Consider the following 19,397-nt stretch of genomic DNA (forward strand, 5'->3'; position numbering starts at 1 on the left):
GTACTGGTTATAGGAATAGAAATGGATCGAGGATTGTCGTGACCAAAAGGAGGGCGGAACTGTATCTTTCTTATAATAAACATTTCGCGGATATCGTCGCATCATCGATGACGCGGGCTGTGGAGCTTTTGCTCCAAACCTTACGAGCACAGCGCACGAGTTACAGGGGCTGCAGGGTGGCCAATTGCCCGCAGACGCACTGTATTACAGCGCCCCGACGGGATTCGCAGTGCGCCGGGCACCCTGATGTCCCCTGTGAGTGCAACCGAGGGTGTTATCGATGGGTGTTACTGATGGGTGATACTGCACCTGCAGGAATCCATCCAACATCAATTTGAGCATCGCAATTAATATAGACTCGATTGTTTCCCACCATCTTGTCATTTGTATGAAACATTGCTGGTTACATAAATTCCTCGGCTGCCGTACCCCTTGCATGCCAATTGAGTTCTTGGCCGGCCGGTGATGATGCGGACATGACCGGGTTCGACCATGGATGCCTGGCATTTGACGTCAGAATGTCGCATGCCAGTATCACCAATTCCGGCCATGGAAAAACGTGGCGGCGTTACAATATGGAGATGAATCTCACAATCATGAAGCAGTAAATAAAACTGATTCAGGGCGATATTTCTGATGTAGTGGAGCAATTGAGCAGAGTGCAATAGAAGTGTCAATCACTGAGCTTCACAATAGCTGCTTCAAAGCATCTCATCATTGCGCTTCAGAGCCGTGCATAATTTCGGATAGCCTCGTCTTCAATAGAACTTGATCCAAGCTCTGTGCATACAAAATGGCTTTTTCTAGGTACTTATGTGTACGAAAATACATGAGATATCCTCAAAAATTATGTAATATTACCTTAGTACTAATGTAAATGACCTTTTGTTCGTCGCTCAAGATGAGCATCGACAAGCGAAGGAGGTTCCTGCCTTGCATCGCGATGCTGACTAACGTGCCTTCGCTAAACAGTTCGCTTAACAGCTGTAAACGAAGATTATACCTGAGGCAGGACACAAAACAACACCTGCGCACTTTTGTTTCTAGATTTTGTCTTTTTCTTTCCATTCCATCTTCTTCTCTCTCGTTTTTATAATGCCATACAGCGTAGAAATAATCTCATATCCAACATGGCCCCAAGATCTCGCTCTTCCCATCTTTGTCTGTCTCTCTTGTTATACACATCCATCTACAGTTTGTGAACGTCACGTTGTAATCCAACTCCTTCAACGCCAATGTTTGCACGCTGCTAACCATTTCCCCAGATATCAGGCATTCTCGTCATCCAAAGAATGAGATTATCCGTCTCCTGCCTCCCGTCACTCTCCTTCAGTCATCCTCGAGCCCAACCAGCTGCTTCATCGCAACGTTCTTGATGATCCTCAGACCTCCATTCAGCGTCACCACGTCAACGTTTCCACTTCGCAGCTGAGCTTCATATTTCCCCAATGCCATTCCAACCAAAAACCGTCCCATTGGTTCGCTCGGGCAATGCAACCACTTGGCGCCCACTTCAATCGGCTTCCTCAACAACATCTTGGTGCTGTCGATCAAGAGACCTTGATTCTGTAGGTACGGCCGAATGGCTGCGTGATCTTTACCATCCACAAATCCAGGTCCCACGGCATCTGCCAACAGACGCGGGTTGGTGATGCGCATCTGAGACAAGGCAAGTTCGGCCTCGCCCTTTGTTTTGCCGTACAGGTTTGTGAATCGACCTGGCGTCTGTGTTGAGCCTTGGCCGGATACAAAGATGAACCGGAAAGGGTCGTTGTTTGGTGGCAACGTGGAAAAGGCTTCAGCGCTTGCAAGGGGATAGTCCTTTGTGATCCTTATAAACTCCCTGTGCGAAGAGGTCAGTTGGTTTCAGTTTCTGACACGGACTACGCAATGCCACCGACATACTCCTTCGAGACTTTTGTTTGGCTAACTCCCAGGGCCCAAACTGCACCGGTTGCTCCCTGAAGCTTGCTCAGCACTTCTGAATCATACTTTGAAAAGTCTTTGTGAATGATGACATTGACCCGGGGGTCCTTGGCGTCTTCAGCCATCGCGACAGGTCTGCGGCTGAGAATCGAGATTTTCGTCACCTCGGTCATTTTGAGCATGGCATCGAGAACGCTCGAGCCGATGAGACCAGTGGCGCCGGTAAGTATCAGGTGCATTGTGGAATGTTTATCGCAGACAGCTTTTGATGGCTAATGTTGTGGTTGCTTTCAGACAAGCTCGCTCAATCAAGACGATACAACGGTCGGTCGACGAAGCATAGGTCGAATTCGGGTTCACAACGAAGAGAGTCCAATATGAGCCCGAAGGACTGGAGTTGCGACAGAGATGAAGGGCCACTGGATTGATGCCGTCTCCCAACTGGCGTCTTCACTGTCATTTATATCCAATTGATCGTATGTCCAAATGGGACTACGACGGCTGACATTTTATTTCCCAATCGGGTGTACGTTGAAACTCCACCCTTTCCCGCCAACTCTATCTAACGAGCCTCTCGAGTCAGTCAGCCAGTTTCCACCCACTGGGCATTAGCTTGTCAGCGATGTTCCGAAGAATCGATATGACATGGACTTGCAATGAGAGTGCTGTCAATGCCTTTGCATCAGACTCGGGTATGTGTCGCATTTATACTGTTTGGCGGCATCCTGGATGACATTCTCGGCAGTGGCCCGGAAAAGCCCATTCGGCTCCAGACCCAACAACTAAGCTAGCTGGCGGCTTTTGACTGCATCAAGAGAGCAGTCACACTATGGTCTGTCCTGTCCTGCGGCAAAAGACTGAGTAAACATTGACGAACTAGAAGATTTAGGCTTGATCATTGCGTCTTGAGCACTCTGTTACGGCCATGCCAGCATCTCTTCTCCCGTCTGGTCTAACATGTCGCCTCGGTGAAGCAGCACCAGGACACAGAGTCTTCTCGTGATGCAACCCTGGATCGACAAACGACTCCCGTGCTTCAGGTATACCCTGGCATCCTGGTTTGCCCTACATCCTACCGTTTTCCGGATTCGATGGTAACTACCGAATGTGTTTTAGCCAGGGGCTCGTTCCGGATTCCGATCCGCGTAGTATTCGGCGGCGGCTGCATTGGCGAGCACCCGGCTGACGAAGGCTACTGCTGCATCAGGTAATATCTTCTTCTTATTTGAACCCAAGTTATCCCGTTCTATGCCGTCATGGGTGTTTGTGAGAAGCTGTTAACCTTTCATTAGCATAGCACTGTCGCTTGCTACGATTACAACCCCGGCTCGATGCGGCGTGGCCTACAGCACGTCTTAGAGATGACATACCTGTACGCAACAGGATGTCGTTGCAGCAAAGAAAATACTAATCCTGCCACACAGAAACAACACATACGCCGCCCGACTCAATTTGTGCAGGTACCATCTGTGATTTCACAAACATCACGCTCTCTCGGTCGCGCTGCTGGCAATGTTGTCTCTTGGATAGCCAAGCCAGACATTCTTCAAACAAGAGGCTTTCATCAGATGGACTTGTCAGTGTTTCATTTGTCACTTCTTGCCCCCAGATAAACTGCTTGATTCACTGACTTGATGTTGCAGATCAACTGCACCTCGTATAAGTCGTCAGTTGTCTAGATACAATCAGTCACAACCCCGAAAGGCATCTTCACCCCTATTCTACACGAGAACAGGAAGAACGTTGCATTCTGCGTATTTATTTTGGCCCAATCCCCATGTTTCAAGAGATTGAAACAACTTGAACTCCGCCTGGGTAGGCACTGTCCAATTGCATTGTGGAGTTGTGTCGTTGGCTGTGTCTCCGCCGGATGGCACATCGGGTCCTCGCCTTTCTTACTTTATACTTTCACAATAATCACGCAACGGACTCCAAACATATCATATGCTTGGCAGATGACATACCTGATGCCAATGACAGCAAACAACGTTTACTGATATTCCAAATTGTGCAAAAGCCACGTCTTGGTCAGACAGATCGTTGGCTCTGACCTCTCACAACTCTGCAACTAATCAGGACCCAAGGAGAGAAAACAGGCCGCCGCTTTGGTTGGCTTACAAAAGCCCTTGCTGTATTCGGTCAAAGTGGACTGTGGTTCGCCTTAGTGCTTCATCCCCTGCTAGGAAAGCAAGCCTACCCGTTCGTCAGAGCTTCCAAGAAGTTCGTGGGCTCAGATCCCAAGCTAAGAAAGGCAAGTGTTCGATACCACCCCATCCCGAGTTACCGGTCGGCCGAGGTGCCTTGACCAAGTCTGCCGAGGCTGCCTAGATAACCTAGAGGCTTTCGAACATCCTAGGTTTGCGGGACGGATAGCGCCAATCTCCTCGGACCAGGCGCAACTTGGCGCAACTTGGCGCTTACTAGCACCACTTAGCTAATGTGACTGACTGATAGGCTTCTATTGACATATGAGCAATCAGTTGAACAGTCAAACCTGGGCGTTCTTGCATTGTCTTGCATTCCCCAAGAGGTAAAAGGCAAAGCCCTATTTCGTCCTGCAGCTCCTTGGCCCCGCCTGTTGCCAAGATGTCAATCGGGAGAGCAACCGGGTTGTCGCCTGACTCAACTCCACGAGTCCGTCTTTCATTAGCAAACTCCATGGAGACAAAATAATATGTCTTTGCCTGCCTTGTGTATTACTGAACCGGAATGGTCTGCTGACGTTAGCCGCCGAAACCCGCGTAAACCCAAGCAGTTCAATTGAACAGCGGGTTCCTGACTCGCATCCACTCCGCATTTGTGCTCTTGTTCAAAGGGGGTCACGTAATGCGAGATCTTCTCTGGCTATATTGCGACACCCTCTTGGCCAGAGTTGGGTTACGTCTCAAGTCCGGATCTGTCGGGCATTGGTTGAACCAAGCCTGGCTGGTGGAGACGCGTGATACCTTGACGGCCGAAGTGCTTGTTTACTAGCCTATTGGTTCTTGTGCTGTCCATTTATATGCTCGGGCTGCTATCACCATCCTTGGCAAGGGCTGCATGTGGGATGGCCCCCAAGAACCATGTTTAGGAGCGGCCAGGGCCGAGAATCGCAGCCAGGATGAAAATATTTTGCACACACTTGTCGACATTTATCGCTTGAGCCTTCTTTCTTTCTGATTTATCATGGGATATCTTCTGGAGTCGCATTTTACGCCTCATTCGAGATGCCGAACTACACAGCGCAACTGGCCCAACATATTTCGTCTCTTGTCCACCATCCCAGCTCTTTCTTCAGCGTCATCCCTCCGGCTAGCGTCGCTCTTTTTGCCTTAGTGGTAATAGTTGCGTGGTTTGTGTTGTCTTCAACATGGCAATACTATCGACTTCGCCATTTCGACGGGCCGTTGCTGGCCAAGATCTCAAACTTGTGGCTCTTTAGATCTGTGGATAGCGGCAGATCGTATCTCGACTTCTGGGAAGTGACGCAGAAATACGGTTAGTAGTTGGTCGCGGCTCGCAGTCATCGCTCACACTGTCCATGCACTGGTTTGTTGAAACACCACTAACCACACCTTGCCATTTCACAGGAACAATCGCTCGAGTCGGACTAAACGATCTCGTCACTGATGACCCTGTCTTTGTTAAGCACATGTGCAATGTTAAAACAGAATATCGACGGTCCAGTTGGTACGATGGCATGCGCTTCAACCCCACCTCGAACAACTGTTTGTCCACACGAGATGAAGCTGCACACTCCGCTCTGCGATCCAAAATGGCCGCTGGTGTATGTGTTATGACATCTTCAAATGCAGAGTTTTGGAAGAAGCTGACGGCCGGGAACCTTAGTACGCTGGCCGCGATGTCGACAACATCGAATCGAAAATTGACAACAATGTCCGAGAATTCATGGGCCTGCTAAACAGATACGCTGACAGAAAGGCTCCCGTGGACCTTGGCCGCAAGGTTCAGTTTTTCACCTTGGATTGCATCTCTGATATTGCATACGGAGCGCCGTTTGGCTTTGTCGAGACTGACACTGACGTCTACGAGTACATTGAGACGACCGAGAAGAACCTCCCTATGGTCATGGTGGTTACTGTGTTCCCCTGGCTGCTCCAGCTGTTGAATTCTCCCATTCTCAAAGGGTTGCTCCCATCAACGAAAGACAAGCTTGGATTTGGTAGGATAATGAGGTGAGCAGACTGTCCCCAACCCCCTGGCACGGCTTTGTCCCACAAGAGTAAGACTTCGCATGTTGACTCCGCATGTTATTTGTCAAGCATCGCAAGAGACGTAGCGGCAGAACGTTTCAAGCCAGATGTCAACAGTGAGCGGGACATGCTCGGGTCCTTCATCCGACACGGTCTCACCCAGACCGAATCCGAGTCCGAAATCCTACTGCAAATGTAAGCCATTTGGCTACCCCCTGCAACATTGACTCATTCAGATTTACTGAGTAATCCAGCGCTGCCGGATCTGACACAACCGCGTCAGCCATCAGATCCACGATGATGGAGCTATGTGCAAACCCCGAAATCCTCCGTAGACTTCGGCAAGAAATCGCTTCTGCCAACATTGCCGGCGATGTCATCACCGACAGCGAGGCCAAAGTGTTGCCATACCTTCAAGCAGTGATCAAAGAGGGTTTCCGTATTTTCCCGCCAATCGCGGGTCTCATGTCAAAAGAGGTTCCACCGCAAGGAGATACCTGGAACGGCGTCTTTATTCCAGGGGGGACCAGAGTGGGCTACAGCATCTGGGCGATTACTCGGCGACAAGATGTCTGGGGTGAAGATGCGCTGCAATTTCGGCCAGAGAGATGGCTCAATATTTCTCTAGACAAGCTCAAGGAAATGGAGAGTACTCTGGATCTCATCTTCAGCTATGGTCGATGGCTTTGTTTGGGTAAATCCATTGCCCTGCTTGAGTTGAACAAGGTCTTTGTCGAGGTAAGGTTTCGTGTCGCGTTGTGCAAGTTGGCCGCTGACCATAGTTTGTGTCGTATAGCTAATCCGACGTTTCGACTTTACGCTGTGCGACCCGGATAAGCCTTACAAAATCTTCAACCACGGCGTCTTTGCCCAATCACAGATTTGGATGGATGTCACAAGAACGAAAAAGACACAATGAAGACGTGTTCATTGTGAGAATGATGAGACGAATGTAACGACGAAATGAAAGTGCGCTATACCCACGGCTCTTCAAATTAACGTCATCTAAGAGTTTTGATGTTCAAAATGATGGTGTACCAACTCAAGCCTTTTGTACCGATTCAAGCCTCTACTCACCTCTCTCCTCAAGCGGTCTCTTCTCTGAGTTTTTTGAAGTAATGCTCACTCCAGGTATCCTGCCACAAGACGCTCTTGAGCGTTACTTGAAGCTGGTCCATGTCCCGAAAGCTGGACTTGGCGTAGAGCGATTTCAGACTTTGCGCAAACCACTCTTGTCGTTTATTTTCGAGTGCTGCTGCATATCCGATGAATAACATCCACAATATCCAGCTTTGCTTATGTGTATTCGACGCAGGCTTCTCTATGAGCTGCAGATTGAAGGTAGCTTGCAACCGATCAATCAGGCGCTCAATCATCCGAGCTCTTGCAGGAAGCTCTCGTATAGCCAGGTAGAGGTATAGGTTCAAGGCAACGCACAGGGGAACCAATTCACTGCTGCTGGCTCCGCGATCGGCAATACTAGCTTTTACAAGATGGAGCTTGTACTCGGTGCCGTATACTCGGCTTGCTTCCGTCTTTTTGTGGCCCGGTACGTCTTTTGTAGCGGATATCTTGCGGAGAGACTGCACGAGGGAGACGATTTGCGACTCAACATCGAGATTGTCTTGCGAGAGGTCGTCTGTCGATGATGTTTCGGATGGGAACTCGATGTCATGTGTCGAGGAAAGGGAAGTATGCGGAAACTGCGGCGGACAATTCCAAACGCTCGAGTTGCAGAAATCAGCCCTGACAGTCAAACATCGTCAGCTTGACTCAGCGGATTCTTTCGGTGATATTATCGGGGAAACCGGAGCTTACCAAATGACTACTCCGCGATGAAGGCCCTTGATATTCTGGATTCCGCCTCTTTTCTCAATCATGTACTTCAGGCCCTGCATGTGCATGTATGAGACGTCAAACAAGCCCGCGAGATTCTACACGGCGTACAATTAGCATTGCAGTAGTGATGCTAGAGAGACGGCAGAAACGTACTTCTTTGGCGCCTATCAATGCAACCGATGCTATCGTCGCATCTTCAAAGGTGCCGCTCTGGATTTGTTCGTTGATCAACCGAAATGCCTCAGATGAATGATAGAGGCACCCAAAGGCATCGGAGAAGCCACGTCTGAGGTTAAAGTCGAGGGCAACAAGATACAAAATGGAATGGAACAGAGCCCGGTGTTCCCGAGCATCGAACAGGCAGTAGCCGCCTCCTATGTTGAGATCGAGAAAGTCCTTGGAATAGCTTTGTTTATCTGGTGATGCCAAGGTCAGTGACATACTCGTCAAAGCAACCGATGCCTAGCAACTCAGATTCTTTGCCCGACTAACAATAGTAAATCAGCTTCAAACTCTCCGGCTTCAAGTTGAGCGAAAACGAGTTAAAAGGATCCAAACTCCCGCCCAACAACCCCGCAGGCGTACTCGCAAAGAACCCGTCCGGGTCGTAAACGCTAGGATCGGATATCGGACCCCTCGGCACCAGAATCCTTCCCTTTTGCGCTCTTGCGACTTCATTAGAGGTCTTCTCGCGACTTTTCGCCTTCCTGACGCCTGCTTTGGGCTTTGTCTTGTTGGGCTGTGAGTTGAGTCGAAATCTTCCCTTGTACTGAGATGGGTTCGTGGGATTCTCGCTTGCCGCCTGGTCGGAGCTGTCGGGATTTCTTTGTTTCCAAAAGTAGTCCTTCATGACTTGCGTGCGGACAACAGTCGATATTGCCTTGTTGCCCTTTTGCTTTGCTGGTGTCACCGAGACAAACTCGAGCGGTTTGTGGCCGCTTGACTTCGCATGAGAGGTGGCGACGTCATCTTTGATGAGAGAATTGTTTGCTTCAATTTTGATTCAGTTTCAGGAACATTGAAGTCACAGTCAAGACAAAAGAAGAATTACCGTTTTCTTGTGAAAGTGTGGTGTCTCTCGGGTCTTCATACGGGATGACGTTGAATCCGCGAGGGCCGACATTCGAACTCATTGTTTCCCGCGATGCAAATTGGCTATATTTGTAATCAAATCGTCTCATTCAACCACGGTTTCATTCGTTGCTCAATTGCCTAGACGAGGTCGTCAATCGGCAAGTTTAAGAGTTGCAAGAGTAAGCAGAGATCGCAAGCCGGGATAAGAGGATGATTCTGCTTACTAATTTTCAACAGCCGCTGTGAATGCATAATCGCGGAAACAATCATGTGATGAGCGAAGCACTAACAAATCCGGTCGTTGATGCTCCGGAACTCGGATTATTGAATCGCGTTTGCTCTTTTCAACGCATGTTGAATTTCAAGGGCTCAGCAGAATTCTTGGTTTGGCTGTTTGAGCAATCGTTTCTTTTCATTCTTTTCTTGACAGCACCTGGTAGAGCTGCACTCAACTAGACCATTGGATCTTGCGATCCAAAAACACATCCATTCTCTCCTCGACAATGTCATCAAACAGTGACGCTTTGATGAGCAACTTTCCAGGCATGGTAATATCGATCGTGTAAATTGGGCTATCTTGACAGTCAGTACAAGGTGTCTCTCAGGGAATATCATTCCAAAAGAAATCTTACCTTCCACAGGCCTTGCAGAAATTCCTCTGGATTAACGCTTTCTGTCAGAAACATCATTTTTCACGTGGGAATCAAGGGTTTGGCAAGGGGTTTAGACGTACTCTTGCCAAATTGCCCGAGGCTGTCTTGTAGTCTTCATACTCGTTCAGCGCCCTCTGCGCACCGTCAACCTTTACCTCGCTCTCGTCCATGATATAGTTGATGGAATATGCTATCGAGCATGAGCATCATTCTTGTGAGACTAGACAATGTGTCTGTTGCTTACGCCCACCGGCACGGCGACAATTGAGGCTGCGCATATCAATTAAAGGGACTGTAACTGATACAGAGGGTGTGAGATAGCATACCAGTGACAAGCAACCGTCTTTGAGGGGAGTGCAGTCAATGAGACTGTGATGGAGCCGCAGTTACAGCTTCCCGATATTGATGCCATTTTTGAAGGCTTGGTTTGAGTTGTTGATTGAAGACTTTGATCGTGAGAATCGAAATACTCAATCTGCAGTCTTTCAAGGGTTTATTTATGCTTAGAAGGCAGCTTGAAAGCCTTGAAAGCATCGAAAATCCTGAAAATTGCCATTTCTGGAGAACAATCCATTGGCGAATAAAGAAAGCGAGGCATCTCAGAAACAGACCATCATAACCTCACCATCTTGCAAATTCACCGCTGATTCATGAGTCTCGGGAGTGAATCAGCATCTCAGCTCTGTCCGATGCAAGTTGGACTTGAGAATTACCAGAATTGGACAAAGATCGTCTTGGCATTCATCATCCGCGTACATCCAGATTGGCCGTATGTGGCGGCTCCGCTCGGCTTTATCTCCACGGGACACGGAAATCCTCTTCTCGATTTTCAGCTGAGGCTACCAACGGACAGTGTGGTCGATCAACACACTGTGCCGTTCTTCATTCTACATGGCCTTGACAAAGCTGCCTAGATGAAAGATAGTTAGCAAAGGAGCGGTTTTAGCCACATTTGGAAATTCTCAGGGTCTTTTGCCAAAACCATGAGAGATATTCGTGATTCATGATTCACACGACCACAGGACAAACATTTCTCGAAAACTCACCTTCAAAGCAACTCACAGCAAACCAGCCCATGGCGTCATCAACACCTTCCAAGCCAAAATGGGCAACAGTCAAGACAACTCTGCCTGTTCGTCCGTTGCCGCTCAACTCTACGTGGGCTCCAGTCACGACTGATCGCTTAATCATCCGTGCCCTGGTTGCTGAAGACCTCGACAGCCTGCACCTGATCCGCTCACAACCCGAGGTCATGATCAACACTCCCCAGGGAAGACCAGACATAGATGTTGATGAAACCCGGCCAAGGCTCGAGTTTTTCCTACCGCCAAAGGATGGGTCACACTACAACTTTGCCATCTGCCTCAAAGAAACAGGCGAAATGATTGGCATCGGCGGCTGTCACCAGATCAAGTCTATTTTCGGCTGGCCGGCCATGGGATACATGTTTCGAACAGACGCCTGGGGCAAGGGATATGCGACCGAGTTCACCAAGGGGTGGTTGGACATGTGGTGCAAGCTGCCCCGAGAAGAGGCAGAGATCGAAGTGGACCAACGCACCTTTTCCGAGGGGGATGAGCAGCCGCTGGAGATCATGGTGGCGTTTACGTCGGCGGAAAACCTTGCCAGCCAAAACGTCCTTAGCAAGTCTGGGTTCGAGCGATTTTTGGACTGGGAGGATGCTGATTTGCGGAATCCCGACAACCAGATCACTTTGGTGGCGTATAGATATTTTACGGGCAAGCACCTGGCCAACTGAACCCACGGGAGAGATTCAACAGGGAGTATGGATGTCGAGAGATTTTGTTGTAGACCAATAGACTTCAGCAGATTGATGATTTAACCTCGCAATTTCATGTCTGTTCGTGGAGCAGTTGAACATACCGAGAGTGACGTCGTGTGAAGTCTCAGATCGGCCAAACACTCGCCACGGACTCGTTCACTTACAGTCTGATAACCCGTCTTCTGTTATTTCGGCCAACACTCATACAGTTACCCCCTAACCTTGTTGCGGGATCAGAATCATATGCTGTTGAGCACGTTGAAGCAGAGTCTTTTTCTCAACCGGCTTCACACTGTCCATCGGCCCCACAAACCCTCGGACATACGAGTACTGTATGTCTCACAGTCGTTCGTCCCTGAAACTCCACCTTGTTGAACGGCACGAGGCGGTCATAATGTGGATCCCAATCGGTCGGCGCAAAACAACTGTTTTCCTCTTCGAGTAATTTTCCCAGGCAACGTCCAACCGCTTCGGTGGGGTCCACGGGATGCTCTTGGCATGTCTGGATACGGTGTACGTGACGTTATAAATCTGCAGAATTGTGTAAGCCTGAATAAGACTTACGTACAATAACCCAGCTTCATGCTTAATAAACCAATTCGGTATCATATGGAAATTACCCGTTTAAGGCATCAATCTGTGTTGCCAACGAAGAGACGAGGATGTCGACGCGGATCCTGGTATGCGTACCTCCAGTAAAGGAACTGCTCACAATAGCTAGTTGACTTGGGTTCGGATACATAGATCCTTGGATATCCAGCTGCTGAAAGACTCTTAAAAGGCCCTTGTCATTTCGGGCAACTTTCTTTCACGTTCAGAATGGCTTCAACTCCATTCCCCACAACATACAAAGCGGTAATTCTCACAGAAGCCAACGCACCATTCAATCTTCACGACGTGAAGCTTCAACATCCAGGACCAGGCCAAGTGCTCGTCAGAGTTCTAGCATGCGGCGTGTGCTTCTCAGACATCACCATGGCGCAAGGCCATCTCGGCAATGTATTTCCTAGGACTCCTGGCCACGAACTCGTTGGAGATATCGTCGAACTTGGGCAAGATGTCAATCGGTTTACTATTGGAGAGAGAGTTGGAGGCCCTTGGCATGGCGGGCATGACGGCAATTGTCGACAATGCCAAAAAGGACGGTTTCAGATGTGTCAACAGCAAACAATTAATGGAGTTACTCAAGATGGTGGTTTTGCAGAGTATGTACTCCTCCGTCAGGAAGCCGTCGTTCGCATTCCCAAAGAGATGAACCCAGCAGAAGCTACCCCTTTACTCTGCGCAGGAGTCACCGTCTTCAACGGCATCCGTAAATTGCACGTTGAACAGGGCGCCATTGTTGCCGTTCAGGGTCTCGGCGGCTTAGGCCATCTCGCCGTTCAGTATGCGAGCAAGATGGGATATGAAGTTGCAGTACTTTCATCCGGCGACGACAAAGCCGCCATTGCCAGAGAACTCGGTGCACATCATTATATCAACACAAAGAAAGCCGACGGTCCTACTGAACTTGCTAAACTTGGTGGCGCTTCCATTATTGTTCAAACAGCACCAAACCCCGACATCATTGGCCGGCTAGTCGATGGACTTGCTCTTGGTGGTAAACTGCTTTGTCTGGCTCCTGTTGGTGGAGTGGAATTCGATACCGCTGTGCTTGTTAATGGAGGTCGAAGTGTTCATGGCTGGCCTAGCGGCCATGCAATAGACAGCGAAGAGGCGATTCAGTTTGCTCGGGTGCATGGCATCAAGTGTATGGTGCAAGAGCATGCTTTGACAAATGTTCAAGAAGCAATTGATAGTCTCCTGGCAGGAAAGCCTCGTTTTAGAAATGTCTTGGTGATGAAGTGAAGATACCAGGGGGGAGCCAATACAGTATGGAAGTCGAAAACATAATCCTCGTTCATCAAGGGATGCGAGTACCAATATTTCATTGGTGATTTGGGGGTTGGTTGTCCTGATAAATGCTTTGTGACTTTGACACTGCATGGAATCCCAAGCTTCTTCAAGGTGGTTCAAGCCCATACTAAGTGAATCAGACACATCCGAAGCGGATGAATCATGCTGTTCATCCGTGTATCTTGGATATATGCTCAAGATCTGGTCCGTCTTTCGCCGACGTAGTAATAATGATAACTCTATCTACCTCGTATCCCAAAACGATTGCACGATCACTGACTGCGATTTTCTGCGTGTCATATCTTTTGGGCAGTCTGAGAAGTTTCTGTGTACCCCATACGATCCATCGTCCAGAGGAGTGGAGGCCGTAGCCACAACATTGATCTTCTACATCGTACAGTCCGCTCTTTTGACTGTCAGCAGCTGAGTGTGTAGAGATATGTTGCGTGCTGCCATCAAAATGTACATGTCGACCCATATCCCAAAGATGCATACTGTGTATGAGTTGGCCAGTGCTTATTTGCCATATAAATGTTCTTTCTCTCCCACCTATGCTGGCACCGATAAACGAAGCATTGCATGCAAATGCTAGTGTGTCAATATCTCCGGATTCGGCTTCAATCGTGCGAATACGCTCGTTGTTATCGCGATGAATAATGTGAATGCGACTTGCCTTCGTGGCAACAGCGATGAGTCCCAAGTCGTGAGAGAATGCGATGCATTCGATTTCGGTTCCGGGTATAGAGTACTGGTAAATAAGTTGACCGGTTCTTGTCTCCCACAAAAGTACTGTACCTGTGGTTGTAGCAGCTCCCAAGACTGCGGAATCGTGACAAAAAACAACATGACAGAACCAGTGGCCATATTCATTGGTGTGATCCCAACCCTTCTTGCCAATACCCCGTAAGGAAATTGTCTCCCTAAAGTTGATAGCGAAGAACTGCAAGTCATGGGAGAATGTGAAACGCCCTCTATCCATCAATGGCGTTGTGTGGTACTCTACGTCCGTACACAAACCTGTATCCATTTTCCAGATACACACATGTCGCTTGGGAGAGAAACCAAGCGATACTGAGGCCATAAGTGAGCCGTCATGCGAGAACACCATGTCATCTAACGCGTCTCCCGGAAATCTCAGTTTCTGGACAGGGCAGCCAGTTCTAGCATCCCATACCATTATCATACTGCCATGCAGACTTGTAGTTGCAACCAGGGATGAGTCATGCGAGAATTTGATTCGATTGGGGCGCGTGTCGATGGCGGCTGGATCAACCATCGGATGGTTTTGGTCTTGGTCCACGACATCCCACGTGCCGATTTCACCACTGATTGAGGCCGACGCAAAGCACGTCGAATCTGGTGAAAAGGCGACCGACGAGATGAAACCAATACGAGGGTTGAATGCATGAACACATTGCTCCGTATCTATTCGCCAAAGCAATGTTTTCCCCAGCGTGGTGGTGGATAGATAATACTTCCAGTCGTGCGAAAGCGCAGCGTGTGTTATCTTGAGATTGCTGTTTCCAAACTGAATTCTTCTTTCACAAATTTTCGTATCGACTCTCCAGTATTGCAAGACGCCGTCGCCGTAAACGATGGCCAAACGCGTTGAGTCGGGTGAGAACATCATAAGCCATGGATGATAGTCCTCTTTCTGGTGCAGAATAGCCTCGCACGCACCACTGTTGGTGCTCCAGATGCGAATGATTCCGTCTTGAGATGCGGATGCAACAAGTGTTGAGTCTCGTGAAAATGCGACAGTTGGCACGGGGCCTTTATGGCCCAGCAACTCATGCATGCACTCCCCAGTCTCTTCGTTCCATATTCTAACAGTTGAGTCTTCGCTTCCTGATGCTATCAAAGTCGAGTCGTGCGAAAAGATTGCAGATGCAACGGTACCGGAATGACCGACGAGTATTCTGAAGCACTCTCCTGTGTCGGTGTGCCAAATCCGAATGCTATGATCAGCTGAAGCAGACACAAGCCTTGATGAATCGTGCGAAAAGTCCACGGATAAAATAGCACCTGTATGCCCAGTCATTTGTTGTAAACATTCGCCCGTGTCAAGGTCCCATATTTTCAGCGTGTGGTCCCTGGATCCTGAAGCAAGCAACGTCGAGCCATGCGAGAAAGTCATACATTCAATATAATTGCTGCGCCCTTCTATTAGTAGTGTGCACGGATTCAAACTATTGTCGACTGGCGGCGGAAATAGTATCCATGAAGGAATACTGTCTTTGAACTGAGCCCTCACTACGCTGTCCGATGGGGTAAAAACAAGAGCCGAAGAATATGTTTGGAGGGGCCACGACTCAATTGTTGAGGCATGGGTGCGCACAAATTGTTTCGCGTCATTCAGGAAGTCAAATGTCTTGATACCAGTTTCTGGCTGCAAAGATTATTAGCAGTCGGAGAACCGTATCTGAAGTTATGGAATGTAAATAGTAGCATACCTCTACAAGTGTTTGAAGCATTTGAATCAAGCCAATAATTTCTCGAGTACGTTCCATGAGGCTCAGTGTCTCTAGCCAGTGGAGAAAATGCCGCAGTAGAAACTCGCTGGCTGGCCCTCCATCGACAAGCTTTATTTTCGAGTGTTTTACATGGCTCACCCAGTATAGACAAGAGTATTGTAGCTCGGGAGGTAAATGACGGTCGATCGTCTCGCGTGGGATGTCCACTGCTGATACGCTTGAAGATTTGAGATGACACATATCTGGCTTGAGATTGCCGAGTAAGCGCAGGCAGCGATCAGCCATTGTAGCATGGGCCTGTCTTTCTTCTACCCACAATGGGGTTTTGTCACGCTTTTCTGGATCCAACAGAAAGTCACGAAACGAAAGATGCAACAATCGTACTGGCATGGTTAGGGAAGACGGAACGCCCAAGACGGAGTGCAACAGCTCCAGGCGATTGGAAATGGTTTCTTTGGACAGATCAAGCATTCGTGATAATGCAGTGATGGAGAGGGGATTTGCAAGGATGATGATTGTGCCTACAATGGCTCGGAATTCTTCAGCAACTTCTGCCTCTTCACTCTTTGATAGTCCATCAATCTGTTGGTCCAGGACTGGTAAATATGTCGCGTCAAGACGCGACCCTGGAGCCTTTGTGTCGTACTGAAGGACTCGTTGGAGCTGACGCTGGGGGTCACCATGCTTGTGATCAGCTATGAAGCGGCATGTAGTTGACGCAAAAATGAACAAAGGAACAGCCATTTTCACCAGGGTCTCGATGTTGGAGCTGCTAGGCCAGCTTTCTGGGAGTTTGAGGTCATCCGGTCTTGAGAGATTGTAGTCGTTTCGTATATTGAAAAGCTCATGCTCCAAAAATCTCAGCATATCGTTCTCAATGATACTGGCTGGCACCTCGTGAAGGATCAAGTCTTTATAGGTTCCCTCTACCTTCTTGAAACCTAGGCGGAGTGGAAGTTCAGGGCGGCTAGTTACGAAAAACTTCAGCTTTGGAAAACCTGGTTGTGATGAGCGGGAAAAAAGCCAAATGAGGAGTTGGATATCTTTCTCCCGGTCACACTCATCCAAGGCATCGACCACGATGACGATGGGGCTCGCCTGGCCAGAATTCTTAGGGATGGTAGATAAAGGGTTAAGGATGAGCTCCTTGAACTGGTCCGATGCTGATTTCATGGATATGCCGGGTTCAGCTTCAATCGCTTCTTTTACTCGCGTCGCAAATACTGGCTGTCGGCGTACGAGATCTGCAGCAATTGTTGTGAAGAATTTTGCCAGTCCTCCTCTGTCAGCCTCGCCTCTCTTGAAGAAGAAGCTGGCTCCGAGGCAATTCTCATTCGAAAACATTTCGGAAATGGTTCGAGAAATGGTCGACTTGCCGGTGCCCGCCATGCCATTGAGCCAAAACACGGCATGCGAGTCTGGATTCTTGGCCCAGTTGGAAACATCTTGAAGGAGATCTACTCGTGTATCTGGAAGGCACCTTGCTTTGCGGCTTTCGTCGAATGAATCGAAATAGGCATCGCTTGCGACAGGGAGCTTGTCGAGAATAGCTCTGTAATCAATGTCAAGCAGTAGGTTGCTATGTTCCAGTCAGCACTAAAAAGTCAAGACCTTGAAATCAGAGCAAAGGGCAGCATGAACCAACGTTTGATCAACCTGGAGGCTTTTGTTAATCACTTGCATGCACCGTTCCAGGCTGTTGATCCTCTTGAGAATGTCATTTTTCTCAAAGGGCCACCTGAGTGAGCTTCCTTTAATCTTGCGCAGTATCCTGTGAGCCGTTTCTGAAGAGGGAGAGAGATGGTCAACTAAATGTTGCAATAGTGACTGAGTTTCACTAATGGCGTCGCCGAGCTGGTGAGTATGCTTGAGCTTTGCATTATTGGGGCTACTGCGCATCTCTTCAACGCTGGTGAGGATTCTTTGGAAATTGGTGAGGAGCCGCCGTAGCTCGTCGGTCTCCGCTGCCGCATTCTTGACATTCTCGCAGAGCAAGAGAAGCTTTTTGCACAGATCAGCGGTGGTGCCGGCACTTGAAAATGCGCCCAGCGGCTCCATTGAAGGCGTGTTGAAGAGATGATATGATAACGTCGGAAACGGCAAACATGCTTGTCCTAGGCTCTATTGGGTCGAGGTGTTGGAGATGTTGGGGGCGGTGGTTGGTTGCTTGGCATTTGGCTGCAGACATGGTTGTACGGATTTGATCGGTTCAAGCAAGAAGAAAGCAGCCGATCGGCACGAATCAAATCCTTGGTGCATTAGAGACTCGGATGAATGGTCAGCCTGGCTACCACTGGGACCGACCTCTGACATCCGCCTTTCCACGTAGATGGCGATGATACGTTTGGAACCCCGTTTGGGCTTCAGATTTTGGGAGACTGCGACAGGAGAGCTGGATGCCTTGGTGGATTCCTGTAAAGCATTGACGATTGGCAACCTGACAGGAGCAGATTGCTTCTTTCTCTTCTTCGTCTTCTTCTTCTTCTTGGGTATGCAGGCGGTATTGGTCGAATAGCTTTTGGTGCTGGCATTTATCCTGGTTGGATGCAGAACCTGTCCGTGTTGGTAGTCAAGGTTGTTGAGGACGGTCAGCTGTTGTTTTCTCCCACATAATGGATGACTTGCCCAGCATCATTATCTCGCTTTTAACCAAACTTCAACAGATGGGTGGTTTGAAAGCTGTAAGCTACAGCAAGGTTGAAGCGACTTCGGATGGAAGCCGTTTGTTGACGTCTGGTGCCCTTGGCTTCACCCTGCCTTGGGGGTAATTGGTGCAAGCCTACTTTTTAGTAATACTTGTCATGATTGCTGGATGAGTGGAAGGTTTACAAATTGCCAGCCCTAGAGATTCGCACATGCTGCCAAGGGTGCAGACTGGATGTATCCTGTATAATAATTGCTGTAGGAAATACTTCTATCGCTTAAGGCTCAAGCGAGCTCGCGTAATGCTCGTCTATTTGTACACTCTGTTGTATCTTTTTCAGCAGCCTCAGGCAATCACAGGCCTTTCCTCTGTTCAACATCCTTCATCTCTTTCATCTCCATCGCCAACTGCTAACCCGAGATCATCAAAAGGTCAGTCACTCTGCGCGTGCAATCCAGCAGCATCGCAGCACTGACAAACCATCACTGCGCTGAATCTTGCAGAGTACGATGCCGCTCCACAGGCCCGACGCCGCATGCCGCCGTAAGTACTCCAGGCTAAAGAGTGCCCAACAGATTCTCATATGTTGCCCTGTCGGTTATGAGACTTGCAATTTGTCGGCCAGGAAGAATGTCATCGCGGCATAAGTAAGTAGCCACAACTTGATGCACTGCGACTGGTTCACATAATACACCTCAGACTGTTCCATCATGTTCTTCAGTCAGAACCCGTTCTGCGCTCACTCTCAGCATAGATTCATTCACGCACGTTTCTCCAAGAGTCGTCCAGCCAATCACGTCAAACGTCAAAACCGTCATCAGTTCAATGGCCCGATTGTTTACTTTTCGTGCCTGTCAATAGCTCCATGCGCTAGAGAAATCCGGAGTTAGATCGCGTTACCCCTGAAGCCTCCCC

At 48.8% G+C, this 19,397-nt stretch overlaps 6 protein-coding genes across 6 annotated transcripts; 3 read left to right on the top strand and 3 right to left on the bottom strand.

The window, feature by feature from the left end:
- Positions 1–1,329: 1,329 nt before the first annotated feature.
- Positions 1,330–2,165, bottom strand: Triagg1_6336 (uncharacterized protein; the record flags this gene model as incomplete). Its single annotated transcript, XM_062900949.1, has 2 exons — positions 1,330–1,843; positions 1,906–2,165. The coding sequence occupies 2 exons, from the start codon at positions 2,163–2,165 to the stop codon at positions 1,330–1,332; spliced, it is 774 nt and encodes a 257-aa protein (XP_062754589.1).
- A 2,967-nt stretch (positions 2,166–5,132) lies between these two features.
- On the top strand, positions 5,133–7,038 carry Triagg1_6337 (uncharacterized protein; the record flags this gene model as incomplete). Its single annotated transcript, XM_062900950.1, has 6 exons — positions 5,133–5,403; positions 5,496–5,692; positions 5,755–6,101; positions 6,189–6,314; positions 6,374–6,857; positions 6,916–7,038. The coding sequence occupies 6 exons, from the start codon at positions 5,133–5,135 to the stop codon at positions 7,036–7,038; spliced, it is 1,548 nt and encodes a 515-aa protein (XP_062754590.1).
- Positions 7,039–7,204: 166 nt separating this feature from the next.
- Positions 7,205–10,097, bottom strand: Triagg1_6338 (transcriptional regulator family: Fungal Specific TF; the record flags this gene model as incomplete). The annotated part of the gene is made up of 10 exons (XM_062900952.1): positions 7,205–7,865; positions 7,938–8,053; positions 8,112–8,374; positions 8,451–8,948; positions 9,010–9,113; positions 9,491–9,604; positions 9,665–9,705; positions 9,766–9,875; positions 9,930–9,955; positions 10,012–10,097. The coding sequence occupies 10 exons, from the start codon at positions 10,095–10,097 to the stop codon at positions 7,205–7,207; spliced, it is 2,019 nt and encodes a 672-aa protein (XP_062754591.1).
- Positions 10,098–10,760: 663 nt separating this feature from the next.
- Positions 10,761–11,444, top strand: Triagg1_6339 (uncharacterized protein; the record flags this gene model as incomplete). The annotated part of the gene is made up of 1 exon (XM_062900953.1): positions 10,761–11,444. The coding sequence occupies one exon, from the start codon at positions 10,761–10,763 to the stop codon at positions 11,442–11,444; it is 684 nt and encodes a 227-aa protein (XP_062754592.1).
- An 843-nt stretch (positions 11,445–12,287) lies between these two features.
- Triagg1_6340 (uncharacterized protein) lies at positions 12,288–13,316 on the top strand (the record flags this gene model as incomplete). Its single annotated transcript, XM_062900954.1, has 1 exon — positions 12,288–13,316. One exon carries the CDS (start codon positions 12,288–12,290, stop codon positions 13,314–13,316), a length of 1,029 nt encoding a protein of 342 aa, XP_062754593.1.
- A 435-nt stretch (positions 13,317–13,751) lies between these two features.
- Triagg1_6341 (uncharacterized protein) lies at positions 13,752–17,896 on the bottom strand (the record flags this gene model as incomplete). Its single annotated transcript, XM_062900955.1, has 4 exons — positions 13,752–13,858; positions 13,914–15,753; positions 15,818–17,390; positions 17,526–17,896. 4 exons carry the CDS (start codon positions 17,894–17,896, stop codon positions 13,752–13,754), a joined length of 3,891 nt encoding a protein of 1,296 aa, XP_062754594.1.
- Positions 17,897–19,397: the final 1,501 nt, after the last annotated feature.

The sequence above is a fragment of the Trichoderma aggressivum genome (genome assembly GCF_033847375.1).
Source record: "Trichoderma aggressivum f. europaeum strain CBS 100526 chromosome Unknown scaffold_025, whole genome shotgun sequence".
NCBI classification, from domain to species: Eukaryota; Fungi; Ascomycota; class Sordariomycetes; order Hypocreales; family Hypocreaceae; genus Trichoderma; species Trichoderma aggressivum.